Source organism: Ictalurus punctatus, chromosome 25 (genome assembly GCF_001660625.3).
Source record: "Ictalurus punctatus breed USDA103 chromosome 25, Coco_2.0, whole genome shotgun sequence".
Taxonomy (NCBI): domain Eukaryota; kingdom Metazoa; phylum Chordata; class Actinopteri; order Siluriformes; family Ictaluridae; genus Ictalurus; species Ictalurus punctatus.
This window is the reverse complement of record NC_030440.2, coordinates 4,823,096-4,845,973: the sequence shown is the minus strand read 5'-3', so window position 1 is coordinate 4,845,973 and position 22,878 is coordinate 4,823,096. Positions and strand designations below refer to the sequence as shown.

At 39.6% G+C, this 22,878-nt stretch overlaps 1 protein-coding gene across 4 annotated transcripts in view; it reads right to left on the bottom strand.

Moving 5' to 3' along the window:
• Positions 1 to 10,241: 10,241 nt before the first annotated feature.
• The window catches only part of slc5a6a (solute carrier family 5 member 6a), a 31,281-nt gene continuing 18,644 nt past the window's right edge, over positions 10,242 to 22,878 (bottom strand). For all 4 annotated transcript variants that reach the window (XM_053675598.1, XM_017455685.3, XM_017455684.3 and 1 more), the window contains 6 exons: positions 20,670 to 20,737; positions 19,262 to 19,348; positions 18,637 to 18,815; positions 18,094 to 18,197; positions 16,752 to 16,873; positions 10,242 to 15,371 (listed from right to left, as the gene is read on the bottom strand). In XM_053675598.1, coding sequence (XP_053531573.1) covers positions 15,219 to 15,371; positions 16,752 to 16,873; positions 18,094 to 18,197; positions 18,637 to 18,815; positions 19,262 to 19,348; positions 20,670 to 20,737 — 713 coding nt within the window. In that variant the 3' untranslated portion in view covers positions 10,242 to 15,218. The remainder of the gene's footprint in view (positions 15,372 to 16,751; positions 16,874 to 18,093; positions 18,198 to 18,636; positions 18,816 to 19,261; positions 19,349 to 20,669; positions 20,738 to 22,878) is intronic.

Sequence of the window (22,878 nt, the reverse complement as noted above, 5' to 3'; positions counted from 1 at the left end):
AAAGGACATTAGATGGTGGATGCTTATTAACTTCCTCTTACTTAATTCTGATAAGACAGAAGTGCTTGTACCAGGACCACGTGTAGCTAGAAGTAAGCTTTCTGATCTCATAGTAATTCTGGATGGACTTTCTGTTTCATGATGTGCAGCAGTAAAAGACTTTGGAGTGATTATTGACTCCAGTCTATCATTTGATGCTCATGTAGATAATATTACTAGGATAGCCTTCTTTCATCTCAGAAATATTTCTAAAATAAGAAATATATCGTCACTACATGATGCAGATGTAGTTCATGCTTTCATCACCTCTAGACTAGATGAACATCCTGTCTGGATGTTCCAGCGGGACCATAAACAAATGTGATGCCTACAAATGTACTGTCACAATTGTGAAGTTGTTTTGTGTATTGGCCTGTATAAAAGGAGCGATTTGAATGTATTTTTGCAATGGATTTGAGTAGTATTTTCAAGGGTGCAATTGCTTGATTAGTTCACTTATGTGAGTGCTAGTAGGGCTGCTCAATGCTTCTGCTCTTCAGACAGAGAACAGCCTGCTGAGTGATCACAAGTACCATCTCCTGTGTCTGATTTTACTGTACAAAACAGAACATAATATCTGTTCACAGGTTACTCATGCTTGAGGTCCAGCTAAACTCCAGTTAGTCCAGAATGCAGCTGCTAGAGTCCTAACTAGAACCAGAAGATATGACCACATCACCCCGATCTTATAAACACTGCATTGGCTCCCTGTGAAATCATGCATTAATTATAAAATACTATTATTAATTTATAAAGCACTAAATGGTCTCACGCCACAGTATCTACGTGAACTTTTGGTTTTCTATGAACCGCCACGCCTACTTAGATCAAAAGATGCAGGCTATTTGACGGCACCTCGAATAGCGAAGGCTACAGCAGGGAGAAGAGTTTTCTCTTATACAGCCCCACAGTTATGGAATAGCCTTCCAATTAGTGTTCAGGACTCTGACACAGTCTCAGTGTTTAAGTCTAGGCTTAAAACGTATTTGTTTACTCAAGCCTACCATGAGTAGACTTTCTGTTCCGCAAAGCACAGTCCTAACAATCTCTTCTCTTCCTCTCTCCTTCTGTCGAGCAACACCTGATTTTCCTTTCTGCTCTCCGGACCTGCATGATCCGTTCGGATTCCCTACCTCTGGCTGGAGCCCTCATCTACTCCAATTCCAGATTGCTGGGACTACGGTTGCTTCTAAGGCCAAACAGACTTCATATGAAACCATAATGAACTCTCCTTTACTTTCACAGTGTCCACTGTTACCCAGATGAGGATGGGTTCCCTTGTGAGTCTGGTTCCTCTCAAGGTTTCTTCCTCTTAACATCTTGGGGAGTTTTTCCTCGCCACCGGCTTACTCAATTGGGATAAATTCACACATTTAAAATCTGTATTTTTATGTATGTTTATATTTTTCTGTAAAGCTGCTTTGAGACAATGTCCATTGTAAAAAGAGCTATACAAATAAAACTGAATTGAATTGAGGTCTAATATCTAAGGATGAAAAGCATACCCAAAGTGTCATATCTCAGCCCAGCCATGACTCGGTTTCCCAGGAGGCACCGCTAACTACAAACATGGCCACTGAGGACTACGAGTTCTAATCACACACACCTGCATCCCATTTAAACACACTCACACCACAGCATAAGAGAGACTTTGGAAACGTAGAGACTTTGCAAAGTAATGTTCTGTTGACTTGTTTCTCAGCCATTCTCTAAGCTCTTTTCTCATGCGTCTACTAAATTACCTTTGACCAGTGTTTCCGTCCCTGACCTTGATTTCTGCCTAGCCCCCTTTTGTTTGTTTGTCTGATCGCCTGACCCTCGCCTGTTTGTCAACCACGAACTTTGTCTTTTCCCCTTGGATTATTCTGCCTGATTCTGTCACCTACATCCGCTTCCATCTCCACCCACGGTACGTGACAGATTACTTCGCCTTCCTATGGAAGCAGCGGGTGATCCGCTGTGGCGTCAAGCTATTGAAGGCCACTGTAGAATGATTAGCGACCAGAACCAGCAGCTAGCCAACCTGACTGCATAGGTGGCTAGGCTAGTTCAAAACGCGCCAGTCGCTACACCGATGCCTGCGCATTTTCTTCCTATACCGGCGCCGGAGAAATATGCCAGGGATGTGGCACGCTGTCAGGGTTTTCTCCTCCAGTGCTCCTTGTTCTTCTCGAGCTACCCAGGGATGCCGGAGAGTCGGAGAATTACCTACTTCATGGAGCTGTTGACCGGGAGAGCTTTACGGTGGGCCAAGGCTGAATGGGAGCAGGGAAGCAGCACCATCACCTTCCTGGAACAGCTGATCGCTTTTGGGTGGTCTTTGATCACTCACCAGATAACGAGGAGACAAGGGAGGAACTGCTTACCCTAAAGCAAGGTGCACGCTGCGTTGTGGATTATGCCTTAGAATTTCGCACTGTCGCTGCCAGGAGTGGATGGAACCAAGCCTCTCTTAAGACCATGTTTCGCCAGGGATTGAATCCGGATATAGTGACAGAGTTGGCCTGGTGCGACGACCAACTCACCCTCGATTCACTCATTAACCTGGCTATTCACCTAGATCGCTTGCTACAGAGCCTCCGACCAGTACGCAGCGAGGCTGCTGTTGCGGTACAAGGTCTCCCCATGCGTGTGCGGGTCAATGCGGAGGAGAGAGAGAGACAGTGTCACAAGTTTCGTTGCTTCTACTGTGGTGAGGAGAGGCACCTCATCAGATAATGCCCTCTCAAGCAGCACCGCGACCTAGGAGAAAGCAGAACGGCCAAACCATATCAGCCAGGGGTGAGTTTGGGTCCTTCAACCCAGATCGTATCTCAATCTGCATTTTTGCTATCTGTCATAGTAGAATACTCAGGACTGTCTTGTACTTTAGAAGCGCTGATTGACACAGGAGGGGAACACAGGAGAGATCACACACTGGTCCACCCACTGCATAACACATTGCCTACAGACACCAGTGATCACACTAGCGACCACCTCCATCGAGAGCCTGGATAAAACCGCTACAGTCCACATTCCACCCGAATACCAGGACCTCAGCGAGGCATTTAGCAAGGAAAGGGCTAGTGGATTACCACCTCATCGGCCCTACGACTGTGCCATAGTTCTGCTTCCAGGAACTACGCCACCCTGAGGAAGGGTGTATCCATTGTCACAGACTGAGCAGAGAGCTATGGAGGAGTACATCATGTCCCCCGCCTCCGCAGAATTTTTCTTTGTGGACAAGAAGGGAGGAGGACTCAGGCCATGCATCGACTACAGGGGTCTTAATCAGTGTTGTATCAAGTATCGCTACCCTCTCCCATTAGTAACGGTCGCCCTAGAACAACTCCGTGCTGCCACCATCTTCACTAAACTGGACCTTTGCAGTGCATACAACCTGGTCCGGATCAGAGAGGGAGATTGGTGGAAGACGGGGTTCAGTACCACCTCAGGCCACTATGAATATCTGGTAATGCCGTATGGGTTCTCTAGCGCCCCCTCAGTCTTTCAGTGCCTAATAAACAACATCCTAAGGGACATGCTGGGACGTACCGTGATCATGTACATCAACGACATCTTGATCTATTCCAGTTCCCAGGAGGAGCATGTCCACCATGTCCGGAAGGTCCTACAAAGACTACTCGAGCACCAGCTTTACGTCAAAGCCAAAAAATATGAGTTCCATAAGGACACCATTTCATTTCTGGGGTACATCATCAGCCCTGAGGGGGTTACCATGGACCAAGGTAAACTGCAAGCAATGGTAGAATGGCCCACACCAGTAACCCTGAAGGAGCTACAGAGATTCCTGGGTTTTGCAAACTTCTACAGGCTGTTCATCAGAGACTTCAACTCCATAGCACAACCGTTGATGTCCTTGCTGAGAGGAAAGCACAAATGCCTGCCCTGGAATCCAGCTGCCCAAGAAGCACTAGAGCAACTCAAGAAGGCCTTCACAACTGCCCCCATCATCAAACACCCAGACCCGTCCCAGCCAGTCGCTGTAGAGGTCGACACGTCTGAGAATGGGGTAGGATCTATCCTCTCAATGTTTCGGGGAGAGGCCCAAACTCCATCCTGTGGCCTTCTATTCCCGAAAACTATCACCAGCAGAACAAAACTATGACGTGGACAATAGAGAACACTTGGCCTTAAAGCTAGCCCTGTAGGAATGGCGATACTGGCTGGAGGGGGCAACACACCCCTTTCATCATATTCACTGATCACAAGAACCTAGAGTACCTACGTACTGCCAAACGGTTATCACCTCGTCAAGCCCGCTGGTCACTATTCTTCGCAAGGTTCCAATTCACCCTGTCGTACAGACCCAGGTCCAAGAGCACTAAAGCTGATGCCCTGTCTTGTCTGGACAGCACTGAGGTTTGGAGGAACCATGAGGAGTTCATCATTCCCCCCCGCCCCCCTCCCCGTATCATCAGTGTCCTGGAATAGGAGCTAGATCAAACCTTCGTAAACTTTCCCCAATCACAGGTTCCACAACATGCCCCTCGGGAAGACAATTTGTACCTGAGCAGCACCGACAGGAAGTCATTGTCTGGGCCCACACGGCGGTAGCCACGGGTCACCCAGGTGCACACCGCACCTACCATCTGTTGCGGGCTGGTGGCCTAATATGGCCTAATATGGAGAGGGTGTTCAGGTACTTCGGCATCCTGGGGGAAGTAGTCAGTGATTTGGGACCTCAATTCACATCCAGGGTATGGTCCAGTTTCATGGAGAAGTTGGGGATTACTGTCAACCTCACATCTGGCCAAGCCAATCTCACAATCTCACAAGCCAATGGCCAAGTGGAACAAGTGAACCAAGAGATAAGCCAGTTCCTTAGAACATTTTGTGCCTCAAGCCCCAAGAACTGGAGCAGATTCCTCCCCTGCACAGATGCACAGAATTCGCTGCGTCACTCAGCCACAGGACTCACACCGTTCCAATGTGTGCTAAAATACCAGCCCCCACTGTTCCCCTGGAATGCAAACCCCAAAGAATCACCAGCAGTTGATCAGTGGTTCCAGAGGAGCGAACAGGTTTGGGCCAACACACACCGGCGCCTGGTACAGATAGCACACACTTGCAAGCGCAAGGCTGACTGCCACCGCAGCGAGCATCCACGGTACCAGCCCAGCGATAGGGTCTGGTTGTCCACCAAGGACTTAAGACAGCTGCATGGCTGCAAGAAACGTCACTCATCATGATGTAAAGCAAATTTTTCCCTTCGTGCAGAAATTAGTTGTTAATACAGTGAAGGAGACAGGATACATCTTACGCCTTACGACTAGCAAGAGCAACCTCTAGATCATCTGTCCTCATCCTATTCGACCTCTCTGCTGCTTTCGACACTGTGAACCATCAGATCCTCCTGTCAACTCTCTCCAGCCTGGGCATCACTGGAACGGTTCTGTGCTGGGTGGATTCCTATCTCTCTGACAGATCCTTCAAGGTATCATGGAGGGGAGGTATTTCTGAAACTCAGCAACTCACAACTGGCGTTCCACAGGGGTCAGTTCTGGGTCCACTCCTCTTTTCTATCTACACTACATCTCTAGGGCAGGTGATTGAGTCTCATGGCTTCTCATATCATTGCTATACTGATGACACCCAGCTCCACTTGTCCTTCCAGCCTGATGATCCATCCGTCTCTGCACGCATCTCTGCTTGCCTTTCGGACATCTCGGTCTGGATGAAGGAAAACCATCTTAAACTTAACCTGGCAAAATCTGAGCTTCTCGTGATCCCAGCCTGTCCCTCAATCAACCACAACCTCACTGTACAGCTCGGCTCACTCACACTCATGCCAACCAGGACGGCCAGGAACCTTGGGGTGATTCTTGATGATGGCTTGACCTTTACAGACCATATCTCAGCAACTGCAAGGTCCTGTAGGTTCATCCTTTACAACATCAAGAAAATCCGACCCTATATCACCAAACAGGCTACACAGATTCTAGTCCAGGCTCTTGTTATCTTTAAACTGGACTACTGCAACTCACTGCTTTCAGGCCTCCCAGCCAGCTCCATCAAACCCCTTGAGATGATTCAGAATGCTGCAGTGCGCCTCGTCTTCAACCAGTCCAAGAGAACCCATGTCATACCCCTCTTCATCTCCCTCCACTGGCTTCCTGTAGCTGCCCGCATCAAGTTCAAGGCCTTGATGCTCACCTACAAGACCTTGTCAGGAACAGCACCCTCCTACCTCAACTCTCTCCTGAAGGCCTACGTTCCCTCTCGCAATCTGCGATCGATTAGTGACCGATGTTTAGCAGTTCCAACTCAGCGTGGCGCAAGGTCCCTTTCCAGAACCTTCACACTAACTGTTCCTCAGTGGTGGAATGCACTTCCAATCTCAATACGGACCGCAGAATCTCTCACCATCTTCAAAAAACAGCTAAAGACCCACCTCTTCCATGAACACCTAACCAACTCATAATAAAAAAATTTTTTAAAAATATTTTTAAAAATGCACTTACACCTCTACTCTGCACTTTGCTTCTTCTGGAATTCAATTAATAGATCTTGTATGGTAGCACTTCTTGTATTGTTCTCTGCTTGATATATCGCTTTGCTTGTATCTTTCTCATTTGTAAGTCGCTTTGGATAAAAGCGTCTGCTAAGTGAATAAATGTAAATGTAAACGATACATGCACATACAAGCCACCAAGCCTGATACTGCTGGTAAAAGTCCACCCACTTATTGTGGAAAATAGTTCCAATACCTCTCAATTACTATTTATTTATTTATTTATTTTAATTCATTTTTTTTTTTTGCAGCAGATGTTTTCAAAATGTCAGTTTTATTTCACTATGCTAATGTTGGATGTTGGGGCCTGATATCTATTTAAAAATGTGTAAGGTAACTTTAATGTGTAAGTTAACCCCCCCAGCACAGCTGTTGCTGTTTGTGTTATAATTTATAGGGCGTGGGCTGAATGACTCTCCTGTTGGCTTGGCTGCATACATTCTGGAGAAGTTTTCCACTTGGACTGATCATAAGTTCACAAATCTTGAGGATGAAGGCTTGCAAATGTATGTTGTTCAGGTTTTGTGCTGTTGCTTTGGTTTTTATTCCTCGGTCACTGGGTAGTGGAGGCGTTATGGTTTTGTGTTGTTTCTCTGTCTGTGATTCTCGTTAATGTGACGGCTCAAGAACAATTGTTTGAAAGTTTGTAGGATTCTGTCGCGACGGACCGACAGCCGGCGCACATAATAAGAAAGTCGCTCCTTCCCCAACTGCCGCACCGGCACGAAGCGGACAGCCTCGTGCCAAACACACCGTCAGCCGGAAGGACCGTCACGGTGGCGCAGGACCGTTGAAGCTACACCGGCCGGCGATTGGGGAGTCCGTCGGGGAAATTCCACCACTCAGGCGACGGCGGAGGAGGATAAAAGGACGCGCTTCCGGCCGCGCGAGGAGAACGGCGAAGAGACAGACTCCGTGCGTGCTCTTCAGCGGCATATAGGCACGCCAACATTGAGCACGACGGTATCCTTTCTCAAATCTCTAATTCCTTTCTCTCTCTCTCTCTCCTTCTCTCCCCGAAGGTGCGTGCGCGGACGAGACCGCCGGGTGGTGAGATCGCGTTCAACGGTGGATGACGGCACGGGAGACCCACGCGCACATCTCGGGAACCCCAACACGCCCTCGAGAAGGTCACAACGCCAGCCACACCCCCACGAAACCCCTCGCATTCACACACCCTCACCTCCTCAAGACAGACAATTCACACACGGACAAATAAAGCACCCATTTTGACTGCAATCTGTCTCTTGTGGGTCTGTGCTCTGCCCTCCCCCGGGCTAATTCCCCTACAATTCATATGGAATTATCATTGTAACCAGCAGATTAACTCATTAGATTCTGGCACTGATCCAAACAGAGTCAAGGTCCTGTTAAAATGACAGGTTTTTGTGTAAAAAGTAAAAGAATGACACTAAGATAAATCATGTCAAGATCTTTTCTCACCTTTAATGGGAAATTGCAACGTATGAAATAAAGTGAAAAACAGTCAAACTATTTTAGCGAAAAATAAGGAAATAAAAAAACGTATAACCTACAATATCCCACCACCTTGATAAAAGCCCCAGTTCTGACTGAATAGCAGAAAAGCAGGCCTAAAGCATGATACTGCCACCATGTTTCACTGTAGGTATGGTTTTCATTTGGTGATGTGCAATTTTTGGTGCCAAACATGATCTGATGAGACCATCTCCAAAGATCATAATACATTTTGCCACATGGTTTTGGGTGATTTAGTTGAGATCGGATGTTTTTTGTGAGAAAGGGCTTCCGTCTACTCACCCCAACCCATAGCCCAGACATATGAAGAATACGAGAGTGTTGTCACAAGTAATAAGTATGTGTCAGATATTCCTGCAGCTCCTTTAATGTTGCTGTAGGTCTCTTGGAAGCCTCTTTGGTGAGTTTTTGTCTTGTCCTTTTATACATTTTGGAGAGACATCCTGTTCTTGATGTCACTGTGTTGCTCCAGTTTCTCCACTTGTTGATAGCGACCTTTACAGTGTTCCATGGTAAATTTAATGTTTTGGAAATTCTTTCCTACCCCTCCCCTAATCAGTACCTTTCAACAAGTGACATGCATTCTTTGTAAGCTCTTTGTTGACGATGGCTTCAGCAGTCAGATGAAACTAAAGAGATCTGAAGAAAATCTTACAGAAACAGCTGATCTTTGGGGTTAATTAGAATAAATTAAGTGAAGATAGCTGTATGATAATTGCTTTTGAACATGAGATTGAATGTGATTCTGAACACAGCCACGTCCCCAGTTATAAAAGGGTGTGCACACTAATGCAGCCCCTAATGCAGTTTATTGTAATGTTTTTATTTTTCCCTAAAATATTTGATTGTTTTTCACTTAAATTTAATATGTTGTAATTTCACATTGAGGGTGGAAAAAAGCTTTTCCTTTTAAGATTTATCTTGGTTTAATTTTTTTCAACACAAACACCTGCCATTTTAACAGGTGTGTAGATTTTTATATCCATTGTATATTATCACTTTTTAATTCCGTTACAGGAAGTTTTCTCTGGATGACCTGCTGACTAATGTGATGATCTACTGGACTACCAGTTCAATCATCCCCTCCATGCGTTTATACAAGGAGAACTTTGGCAAAGGTCTTACTCAGCCACATTCCAAGTGCGTGAAGAAATGATTCTATTTCAATTACTGTGCTATTTTTTGTTCCCACACTATTCCTAAATGCTTGTTTTTCTTTGCGACACAGTAAAATCCTTAGTGTTGAATTAACACCCAGAGTGTTTATTTGAATCCAATGTTGAATCAACACTGGTTATTTTGCTGTGTACATTGTGCTATATTATCTTTAGAATCCCAACTGTTGTTCCAGCATTTTTGGCTGTTTTCCCCAATGAGCTGGTGCACACTCCAGAACTGTGGGCCAGGCAGAAGTACCAAAAGCTTGTGAGCTACACTCTGATGCCCAGAGGTGGTCATTTTGCTGCCATGGAAGAGCTAGAGTTATTGGCCCAAATATCCAGAAGTTTCTCAAGATTGTAGAGGGGACAAAATGAAGGAGCACTTTTGTTAACAATCACTTTTTTCCCCCCTTTAATTGCTACCAATCTAGACAGTAAATTTATTTCTACTAAGCACAGTGCAGAATGAGTGCTTACTGTATGCAAAATACAAAGTGTCAATGTAGCAGATACAGTGAAGTGAAGGTGCTTTCAGAGTAGTGAAATGAATTTTTTTTTAAAGACAAAATAAAATTAAATCAGTATTTGGTAGGACCACCCCTTGCCTGTAAAATATCAGCTGAAATTAAATTAAGTCAAATTGTTGGTTAAGTTGAATTAAGTTAAATTAAAGTTTTTTTTTGTAGACTTTTTTTTACGAGAGATCCTGATCCTTTCTGCTCTCCAGACCTGCCTGATCCGTTTTTTTTTTAAAGCTTACTATGTATGAATTCTGAATATTCTACACTTTCAAATGTGAGTTTTGGTGTTTACAAAAAGTTTGGATTGGGCCTTTTAGCTGGTCCTTGTGAAGTGACTGGTACCATAAACAAGTGACTGGTACCATTAACAATAACTTTCTTAATCAAAAAGGACTAATGGACATCTTTACTTAGGACAAATATATAAAACCAGCCCATGCAAAACAGCAGCAGTAATATTCTGTCTAAGCGTGCATCTCTCTTGTTGTAGAATGACAGTCATACTTGTACTATGTTCATATTCATCTTTATTTCACATAATTAAAAAAAAAATAGAACAAATGATTACAGGTCAAAGGGTGAGGAAGCTGAATAGAAATAAACAGTACAAATTCCAAGTAGACATTTCATTTATTTATTTATTTTTAAAGTACACAATATTCTTCATTATTTTATTGTTTTGATTGGCTTCCAAGAGCACAAAGTAAATTTCATCGCTATCATTGCTCAAGTAAGTGTGTAAAGTGTCATCGCTGTCATTGTTCCCTATCCAATAACACATGCCTCTTCAGAGTGCTTCCTGAAGGTCCCCTGAAGGTTCTCTGAAACTTCAACAACCAATCAAAGAAAGAGAGTGAAGGCACAGCCAAACGCAATGAAGCTGGTCTGACTCCATTGCATATTCATACACACACACCCACACAAATAAATATATATAAATATTATGAGTGTTTTTTTTTGGAATGCACACAATGACTATAAAATGGGAAACCACTTGTAAATGAAAATATCTATAAAAAATATTTTCATAATATTATACAAATAATATGCATCTGGATTGTAATAACTTGAGTGTTATGCTTTCTTACTACATACAGTAAAATAAAAAGTGTTTTTTAAAAAAACAAATAAATAAATCAAAACTTACAGAAAATTAATGCATTGAGGGAGCAGTGACCATCACAGTGCTTTCTGGACTTAACAGGTGATACATTAAAAAAAAAAAAAAAAAAAAAAAAAAAAAAAAACCTTATACCTTGCAATGTAAAGATTTAGCTAATTAAGGGTAAAATTTAATCTTCTAAAAACAATTATTGAAATATAGTTGTAAAAAATTTTTTGTGAGAATAAAATTAAGTTTGACCTCATACAATAATGTGCATTTGTTACAGGGGAAAATATTAGTAATAACGTGACCGTGAAAGTGAGATGCTGAAAGAAAGCATTAGTACACACTTTTCAAGTAATGTCAGGTATGAATTATATGATGGACAGACAGCATGCAGCTTCTAGGACTACAAACGTTTATGAAAAGTTAAGTCACTTCTACCCGTCAGAAGACAACAGGACAAATAACTTCATGTCAGTGTTACATGCTAGAAGCTGGCAAGTTGACTCCCTGGCAGTGACACTACAGTCTAAACTAAACCCAGTTTATTTCAGTGCAGTTAAGAGGGTTCTTAAAGTTCTTATCCCAAGAAAAAACAACAGCAAGTATGCATTTAAATCATGCTTTTTGTAGTAACAGACTGAATGCACCATTGTGCAGATACTGTAGGATAATCAATAATGCCCTAGAACAAGAATTGGGAAACACTGCTTTAGGCAATGCAAGCACTCTTTTCATGTCCATCAATACTAATTTCTGAAAGTAAATAAATATTTACTAGGTCCTTGAATGTCATCAGGGATTTCAGAATGACCAAAATGTGTCTAATCAGAACAACATACCACTTGCAGCAAGATGCAGGCAGAGACAAAAAATAATGTCCAGCAAACATCTTATCTATATATCTTTGGAAATAAACAAATTCAAGGTCCATTTTGTAAACACTACAAATAAATCTAAAAGGCATGAGAAAAACAAGATACATCATCACAAATGCTGCTTCACAGTGGGAAATAAATCTCATACTCACAGAAACACTAAGCCTTCACAGAATCACAAGAAGCTTGACATAAAATGTCACATGGGATGGCTTTCAGGTCTTATGTTGGAGAAAATATGAAGGATTTAAAAACCAAGGTGCACAAAATTAAGTGTGCTATGATTTGGCTGCTAAAACAAGTCACTGATGACAAAATGCAAAAAAAAATAATTATACTGAAAACTAGATCAAAAACCGTCCAGGTTTCAGTATTCAATGTACGGGATGCCTGTATTTAAATATTTTAAACACACACCATGTGTTTATCAAAGATTTAAAAAAAAAAAAAAAAAAAAAAAGCTCTCTCATTGCCCCACAGTATGTGATGGAAAAACTCCATCACATATTTAGATTCTCTTTGAGGACACAGATGGGTGGACTCTTCCAGTATAAGATGCTCATGTTGCTGACCACATGGAAATCCTTTCAAGTATTTTGATGAAGAATTTAAAAAAATAAATAAACAACTAAGCATAATAAGTTCTAGATCACAATATTCAACACAGACAAAGCCACATAAACTGCCACATAAACCTGTGCTTTCCATCTGAAAGGCAGTATATGGCATCACATTTTATCCAACGTGATGGCAGCACTGCAAATATCCTTCTCAGTAGCAATCCTGTAATTCTGTTCACCAAATGAGAGCTCCATAAAAACCCTAATTGAACTAACCTACAGTGGATATAAAAAGCCTACACACCCCTCTTAAAATGGTTTAATTAAAAAAATTGACAAAATAAATCGTCAGAACTTTTTCCAGCCTCAATGTGAAATTATAACCTAAAAATTTTACGAAAAACAAAAACATTTTAAGGATTTAAAAAAAAAAAAAGTTACAATAAACTGGTTGCATAAGTGTGCACACCCTTTTATAATTGTGGATATTGCTGTGTTCAGAATGACCCAATCACATTCACGCTCACATTCAAAAGTAATTATCATACAGCTGTTATCAATGAAATTATTCCAATTGACACAAAATAAAGATCAGCTGTTTCTGTAGGATTTTCTTCACATCTTGGTTTCATCTGACTGCTGAAGTCATGGTCCACAAAGAACTGAAAAAACCTGTACAGGGTCTCACTGTCAAAAGGAATCAATCAGGAGAGGGGTATAAAAAATATCCAAAACATTAGATGTAGCATGGAACACTGTTAGAAGCACCACCGTGGAGAAAATGGTGGTGCTTTTGTCATTTGTTTTGTACATTTTTCCAAAATTTACAAAAGGACAAGACAAAAACTTACCAGGGAGGCTGCCAAGAGACCTACAGCAACATTAAAGGAGCTGCAGGAATATTGGACAAGTACTGATTACTGTCTGGGATATTGGGTAGGGTGGCTAAAAAAAAAAAAACCCATCCAAGCTCAACTAAATTACCCCAAACCATGTGGGGAAAATGTTTTATGGTTTGATGAGACCAACTCCAAAAAGGTATAATAATTCCAAAAGGCATGTTTGGTACACAAAAAAAACAAGCAAACAAACAAAAAAAAAAAACCCCACACCACCAAATGAACACCATACCCATGGTGAAGCATGGTGGTGGCAATATCATGCTTTAGGGCTGCTTTTCTTTAGGTAGAACTGGGGTTTTTATCAAGGTGGAGGGAATCATGAATAGTTACAAATACCAGTTAACTTTATTGCAAAACCTTAGTAAGCTGAAGATGAAAAGGAATTTCACCTTTCAGCAGGCAGTGCACAGGAGATGTCCTCACAATTTGATGGATCTAGAAAGATTTTATAAGAAAGAGTCGGGAAATATTGCCAAGTCAAGATGTGCCATGATGATAAATTCTTACCCAAAAAGACAGAGGTGTAATAAAATCTAAATCTGCTTCAAAAAGTATTAGTTTAGGGGTGCACACACTTATGTAACTAAGTTTTATTTTTTTCTTTCCCCGCTAAAAAAGTTGATTGTTTTTCACTTTATGTATACCTTGCAATTTCACATTATTGGTGAGAAAAGATGATTTATCTTTGTTTTTTACGTCGCAAAAACCTGCAATTTTAACACGGGTGTGTAGATGTTTTATATTTATTGTAAGTAGTGATCAATCTGCAAAAAGTGTTTGGTAATATAGTAATTTTTAACATCTCATAAACCATAAGACAATTATGGTGGCTGGAAAAGTTTATAATCAGAGCATTCCCACTGCCAACAAAACTTTTCCAAACACTAAAAAACATTATCGCAGTACAAACATAATACATTTCCACGAGATGTTTAGAATAAATTATGATGTTTGGACATGAGGAACAATTGAATGGAGCAATAAATGGAGAAGTCCCCCAGTAGCAGCATCCTTACTTCTGGGGAAAATATTTCAAACAAATCTGGTTAAGTAGAAAAATTGGCCGAACTGTAATGAAAATAGGTAATAAAATGCTCCAAGTATGTGGTTTTATTCTATTGACCAATTAAGCAAACAGGTCGTTTTCTATGCAATGTGCAAATGCTGAGCCTATGACTAAGTACATTTTCTTTTGCTTCTAGTGACTTAGACATAGGTCTTCATTTTCTATTAATTGCACAATTGCTAAGGCTGTTTACTTAATTTGTCAATTTTCATGACACATTTAAGTACAGTACTGTGCAAACGTCTTAGGCACCCTATTTTTTAATACAAACTTTGTTATAGATTTTTATTTTATGACTTCAACATTATTGGGTCAGTACAAAAACATTTTAGTCAGTAAAGAGACCAGCATATTAAGTGGTAAGAGACACTTTTCAGACAAAAAAACAACAACAGAAAAACACAATGATGGCTGCTGGGTTTTGCTGCAAAGATAAGAATCAAGTGCGACACTCAAAAGTCTCCAGAAGGACGGTGGCTGGTTCTGCAAGATGCTCAATAAAACTTACAGCTCATTTCCTTATTCCTCATTTCTTAAAACTGTACAAATTCTACCAGAGACTATTTTTTTTTTAAGCAAAGGGTCATCACACCAAACATTGCCTTCGTTTCATTTATTACTGTTTCCTACTCTTTATAGTATTTTTTTTTTAAATAGAGAAACATTTAATTTCATTATTTTTGAAGTTATCTTTGCTCTAGAGCATTTCTTTGCATGTGCTTAAGACTTTTGCACAGTAAAGTATATAGAAATTGAATTGTACATTTCACACATCTCTGTTCATGAATTTAGTGCTATATTTGTCAACACTGCCTTATCATTATAACATAACAGCAGACTGTGCAAAAGTATGATCTGAACAGTGAACATCTATAGAAACTGACCTTTTTTGACATCATCAGTCATTTCCCCTCTTGGTTTATAATACAATAAATATGGCCTTGAACATGTTATGTAATGGATTTAGAGAAAATCACAAAGCAGTCTCCTGCTCAACATTCACCAGCTTGCAAGAAACCTGTGAGTTTTTGGACTCCTCCCGTTCATTCTTGTCTTCATCTTGAATTTGGACAATGCCGTTCTCTTTCTTTCCATTTTTATATGGCTGCCTGTCCAGAGCCTCGGACTGCATATGCAAGATGAATGGGAACTTGACAGTCAGTAAATACAGTAATTTTTCCATCACTTTCTGTATACAAGCACTTCGTATAACTAATGTTTACTATCATGTAACTATCACACAATTGTTTCTGGTCATTTGTATGGTCAAACATCTTCATGCTTGTATAGCATACTGTTTTAGTTGTAGGCTACTTTGGATAAAAACAGTTTCAATAATGTCTATGTTAAAGGAAAAATCCACCCTGAAACACATTTAACATTCATTTTCAAATATTTGTGATGTGTTTGGTGTTCGTGCATATTCTGTTGCGAAAATATTGGTTGGTGACGTTATTCCTGTGAGAAGTTCCTGATACTCAGAGATCACGTTGCTAGCACAGTCACAGTAGTAAATACAGCCCTGAAGAGGAACAATGCAGGGTTGGGGGACGAGAGGTGTTGGTGGGGGTGTAAAAACAATACAGTTTCAATATAGTCACAAATCACAAGGCAGAAATTGTAGTTCGCTTTACAGCATTTTACAGTAACCACAGGGGCTGCCATATGACTGCTGGTTACTAGAATACATATAAGTTTAAATGCAGCTGCGGTAACCTGCACAAGAGAGCAGGCAGCGTTTTTAATCACTTTCTAATTATCATTACCATTAAAGTGATTTGTAATATGTTATATTTTACACTTCATTTAAGGCTTAATGAACCTTTTTTCACGTACTTTGTCTTTCAACCGACTGTCATTTCTGACAATTTTCAGTTGAAAATCTTCAGCAGTATCAATAATAAATATATTTTAATACATTTTTTAGGCACAAAGGTAGGCAGGTATTCAGGTCTGTGATGATTAGGAGAAAAGCATTCAACAAGTTTTGCTGTAAGTTTTTAAAAACAAAAGAGCAAGAGCTTCTTTTCAATGTCATATTAATGACAACGCAATGTAGAAATAGAATTGCATTCTGGAGCTTCGAGTTCACTTTTATGACATACAAGACAGTTCTGACAGACTCAGCTTGGCCAGTTAGTGATCTACGAGATAAGAAGCATAAATGGTGTATGGTTGAAAGTATGGGAATTAAAGTTTGGAAGATGATCGGTTTGAGAAGAGTGTAGAAGGGCTAAAGCCGGCAGGTAATTTAATGGCTTTGTGGGAAATGTAGGATAACCAAAGTAAAAACAGATCAACATGTTGAAAGAAACCTTAAACAAAAAAAATAATAAACTCAGAATTTCATTAGATAATAAATCTTGGACATGGCTGAAGATCACATGTTACTTATAAAAATTAATATGCAAAACTTTCAGGGTGGACTTGTCCTTTGGTATGATAAAGTTTCTATCAGTTTCGATCTGTTTACGTTTGCATGCAAGGACTGTACTGGTAATATTACCTTGTGGTCCAGAGGAGTAACACAGCACAGCTTCTCTTTATAGCGCTCAGGTAGAAAGAAAAGCAGCATTCCCAACACGGGGTAAACAGTACCCGGGGTCAAATCCTTCTCCTTCCAGGGTCCTGATCATATGCACCAGAGTAAGTGTAAAGCAGTGGCTCCAGAAAATACACACTTTATTGTTCTATAGATTTCATTTCAAAAGGATTACATTGCCCATTTGCCATTAATCTATACACCATAATGCCAAAGTCAAAAATGTTTTTAGAAATTCTCGCAAATTTATTAAAAACAAAAAGCTAAAACATCTCATTTAGATACATTTTTAGAGCCTTTATTCAGTACTTTATGAAAGCACGTTTGGCAGTAATTATAGCTTCGGTTCTACTTGGGTGAGTGCCAATTGATGAGCAGTGCCAGGTTTTTGCCAGATGTACAGTAGCACTTGGAGTTCAGTGCAGAGAGGGCATTGTATGTCGCATTAGACCATGAGACTCCTTTAAGTGCCTGCCATATATCTTTTACTCAGGAGTTTTTACTGGCTTCTGTCTAGCCACTCTACTATAAAGGCCTGATTGATGGAGTATTTCTGAGATGTTTGTCCTTCCAGCAGGTTCCCCCATCTCTGCAGAGGACTTCTGAAGCACTATTAGGGTGGCCATTGGATTCTTGGTCATGTTCCTTCTAGCCCGGTTACTGACTTTGGCTGGTTGGTCAAAGTGGTTCCAAACTTCTTTATTTCACAATGATTAAACCCACTGTGCTCCTGAGAACATTCAACACTTTAGAAATGGGTTTTATATCCTTGTCCAGATCTACAAAAGGTATGAGAAGAGCTCCTTGGACTTCATGGCTTAGTTTTTGCACTGTGAATTGTGGGACATTATACCCACAGGTGTGTGCCTTTCTAAATCATGTTCAATCAATTGAATTTGCCACAGGTGTACTCTAGTGAAGTTCTCGAGAAATCTGAAGATAATCAAAGCAACCACCATATACTACCGTGCCTTAGCCAAGTGTCTGAATAATCAGCTAAATGAGAGATTTCAGTTTTTGATTTATAATAAATTTGCAAAAGATAAGTAATTCTAAAACAAGTTTTCACTTTGTCATTATGTATATGTAGATTAAAGGCAAAGAAAGTCAAGTGCAAAAAGTCAGAGCCACTGTTTATTAAAAAAATATATATATATACACACGTTTTTTGAGCTAGGTTTCCGAATAGGATAAAGTATATAGTTCTGATAGTACTATAGTTCTGATAGGTGTTGGAAAACAACATGAAATCCTGACAGTTACCCTATAATTTACCCTGTCATACAGTGTAAACAGCTTCACATACCGGTGAGAAGGCTCACCAACAGTCCTACCACTACAACTGTGGTTGAGTTGTGAGCACTGTACCACATGTAGGACAACGAATAGAGAGCCTGCAGTCCAGTGGGCCTACGGAAACACAGTACTGGGTTATTTTATAATTCTCCAACTCATAGGAAAATTCTCTCAGTTCAGTTTATTTGAAGGGCCTCTTTGGTTTTTTTTTTGTTTTTTTACTGGACAACAAGGTGTAAATGTCTATACATGTTCACCATAAAAAATTACAAGCAACTTGGAATTAGGAAAAATATAGTCAATAAACCACCCCCAATCAATGAAAAAAATATTTTTTTTCAGATGCAACATGTTAGCATGTTAATAGTATTTTGTTTTGTGAAATTGTTAAATTTAACAATTGTTTGCTACCTTTAAATTCACTGTGCAATTTAATGATTATTACACCCCTAGTTAAAACACAGATTAAAAAAAAAAAAAAAAAGTCACATACTAAGCAAAACAACAAAAAGACTTAAGGAAACATTGTACCCGTGAGCTTCAACAGATTTACCTGGGTTTTGCTGTAATAGAGGTGATGACAGTAGCCATGATGGCAGTTGTGTTGCCTGTGTCATGAACGATCGTGGCGTTAAAGATGGGTGTTCCAGGTGCTTTCATACGGGAAACAAAGCTGCCAATGCCGATCCAGAAAGCCATAATCAGTCCTGCCACCAAGCCAGTCACTGCTCCCTGGAAATGCACACGAACACAAACTCTATGCCTGGATTCTGCATTTCCATAATAAAACAAATGTTGTAATGAGCTCTGCTACTTTATTTATCCAACAGTTCTGGTCCACTAATGTGACTGGACAAGCGGTGTTCAAAGAGTGCTAATATTTGGTGTAACACTGGTACATTTAGCTATCCAGCCCGGCCAATTTGATCTTATTGTGTCAGTTACTCCATATTAATTTCTTGTTTATTAAACTGTTGTATAAAATTAATGTTGCAACATCACACTTGCAATCATGCTGTTGTACTGAATATCAGCATAGCTGATTACATGCAGCCTTGTGCTTACAGTCATGCTGATATTCAGTCCAACAGTACTCTTGACTGTGCAATACTGCTTAATTATATTAATGCTTCTTTGAGACAAATGTTTCTACTGTTAGAGAGCAACAATGCACTTACAACAGAGTTGGCACAGGGAAAGAACATGCCTAGACAGAATAAGCCAAGCAGAGGCCCACCAACCATCCCAAAAATACTGAGTGCTGCCTGAAAGGATCACATAAAAGTAAGAAATTAGACAAATAAAAGTATGCAGGAACATAGACAGAGTTGGTTTTGCACACTTGTATGATTTTTATCACTTAAACTTTTATCATTATTTCCATTTTTGCAAGACTGTATTAAAACATACTATACCATTAGAGATGAACTAAATCAAGAATGTTAAGAACACCACACTCCAGACCATACTTGTGGGTGGGTGGGAAGGGGGTGTTATGGAGCGGTGCTAGGTGTACAATGCACAAGCAGAGTGCATTATTTTTGTATAACAGCATGGTCTGGTGTGTGGTATTCTGCTTATACCACAGCAATTTGCCAATGATTACAATGTTTAATTTATTAATGTATGAAAGTAGTGCATTTAATGGCTTAGAGTTAGATTTAACGTTGTGGAACATCCAAGAGACAAATTAGCTCATGTTCTCACTTACATTATAGCAGTGATAAACAGGTGTTTCCTTACCAGCCTCTCTCTCAAAAACAAACACAAAGCACTGTAACTGTTACAAAGCGCTAACAGGCGAGAGATCATTCATTCAATACGTCTCCTAACAAAAAAACATCACATCAATGATTATACATTTACATTGTTTAACACAAACATCTGTTTATTATTAGTGTTAGATTATGTGGAGCATCGACCATACAAGTCCCTGTGTACGAGCAGTTACCACAGAAACAATAATGTATTACAACAAGTCCATTAACATAAACCTATTGTTCATGATACAGCTGGAAATACTGTCTGAGCCATACTGTTACACAGAAATAATCCACACCCTCTGACCAAACAGATTAGAGTATTCGGCCATGCTGTGGTATAATTCATAATATAACATTTGAGTTATAAAAATGAAATTTTCTGTGCAAAAGGCAGTAAACCAGAAAACAAAGCACAATTAATAAAGCGCAAGCTGATTAAAGCAACGGTCAGACCAAAAATGAATATTTGTCTGTTAGTCTATTCATGCAAATAAAGCAAGTGATGCTGGGAATTGTGTTATTCTACTACTAAATATTCTAGAGTTAACTTTATTTGTAAATGGACTTATACAGTCCGTCACTTTCTGCCATGGTTTTCGAATTCTCATGGGACTCTTGTTCCAGGAGAACAGAGCTATGATTTCAGGGAAATAGAGAGAGCTATTTATGCTGCCTTCAAGTTTCAGTAGGTACAAAAACTGCTCAAAATACCATCTAATATGGATAGTCAAAAAAATGTGCGCCATAACATAAAATTATATGATTATTGCTGTATTACAGTATTTGCATGCTAACCATTGTAAATAAACAGACTAATCCATACCTGTAGCACAGAGCCCATTAGAGAAGCGATGTAAGCCATAGCTAGACACACCAATCCATATCCAAGAGCTGAGACAAACAGAGCAAAGATTCTTCAAAACCTTGATTTAAAAAAAAATCCTTATCATGCTAATGTTATTTTGTGTACTAACAAACATATTACCCCTCTAATATTGATAAACCACATATCTGCTGCTACATTGCACATGAACTACAATGAATCACAACAAGATACTTGCACTCAGGCTTAAAACGCATTTCTGTTTTGAAATTGTGTGGTTATCAAGTTTCTGGTAGCACATTTACATTTTTTTCCTTTGTAACAAGAGCAAAATGAATGTCTCCCATAAGGTATTTAAGGCAGAATATTTAAAAAGTTAAATGAAGGAATACAATAAGCAATGCTGTGTCCCTCTCTGCACAATGTCTTCAAACTTTAACAGCTTTAAGTGGTCCCAGATAGAAAACCTATATCATGACCATTTCACCATTTCCACCCATACGAAGGTCTGAAGCAGACAGTTCATGCCAGATCAGATAATTAAAACCACAGGTGGTCAGAGAAGACCATCAAAAAAAAGCACAGTGCCATTTCTCTTTGAATGGAACAGTTACACCATGGCCCAGTGTGTGGAAGTGAAAGCCAATGGATAACACCACACAAGATAAAAATGACCCAATTATTATAATAATAATAAAATTATTATTATTATTATTATTATTATTATTATTATTATTAATTATTGTTTTAATTTAGTGTTATTATTCTGCTTCCACTTCAAAGTCGATAGCAGCCTATAGAACCGTTAATAGGAAAGGTATTAAATTTATTTACTTTGTCTCTGTTGTGCTTGGCCCTGTAACTGCTGCTTGCAGCTATTTATTATTAAAGTAGCATTATTAACTTGGTATTAGCCACACATTAACACACACTAGCAATATTTACCTTTATGGCATACGAGTCATCAGGGTTTTAAATAAATAAATAAATAAATAAATAAATAAATAGATAGATAGATAGATAGATAGATAGATAGATAGATAGATAACTAATTTAACAAACTTGTCTAGAAACTAATATCATGGGTGATATCCAGTTTCAACTGAAGACACCCTGTTAGCAACAGCACAAGCTACTTTGTAGTACTGCAGGGCTAATGTTAGCTCAGGTGTTCGGGTTGGATCATTCCATCTCAAGTGGTCCAATAATTGTAATTACTTGACCGATTTTAATTTTTCACATTTTTTTGTGTGATTACCTCCATGTATTGTCATTGCAAAAATCACCATAAATTTTTTTTATTTTATTTTACTTGGTTGACTGCTATCTTTGTGTCATGGCACACAAGAAAGTTTGGTTATACAGCTGTTTACAGAAACCTCAATCTCTCAGCTCAGGACGGTCCTAGCTCCTTGGAACAAACCCTGATCTCTAGAGCGCATTACAAGGTACACACATAATCATTTTGCACATTAGTGTTCCTTAGACTTAGAACTTAAATCCAAATGTGATGCTCTAGATTGCTCACAGTTCCACTTTGAGAGTCAGTTTATAACGGGAAGGGTTTGAGTCTAGATAAGTATAGTGTACATGCAGAACATTTAATGTTTGAGACTTCTCTTTTTTTTAAATTGGGGTGATAAATTGCTTTTTAACATTTATTATTTTTATTTCGCTTTCAGATTGAAAAACTCTGGTGGGGGGACCAGATATGAACCTGAAATGTTCATATTTCATAAGTAAGTTTTTACGTTCTGCTATAAAAATTGTGAGGGTGTTTTACAAAGGAACAGAGTCAAGCAGCTGAGATGGTATTTTATCTGTGATAAAAGAAGTGACTACAGCTCAGAGGTCACTTACTGCTTTTAAGAGGTAATCACTCTCAAGGTTTCTTCCTCATATTATCTTAGGGAGTTTTTCCTCACCACTGTCGCCACCGGCTTACGCAATAGGAATAAATTCACACACTTAAAATCTGTATCCTGTGTTTATATGTTTCTGTAAAGCTGCTTTGTGACAATGTCCATTCAATTCAAATAAAATTGAATTGAATTGAATTACTCACTCTGGAAAAAAATTGGAAAATCTTGAACAGTTGACCAAACTGCATTGGACCCACTTGAGCTTTATGCAAGGAATATCTGAGTGTTCTTAGATATTCCATGAACGTCAAGGGAGCTTTTGCAGACATTGGCTGTAAAATACCTGT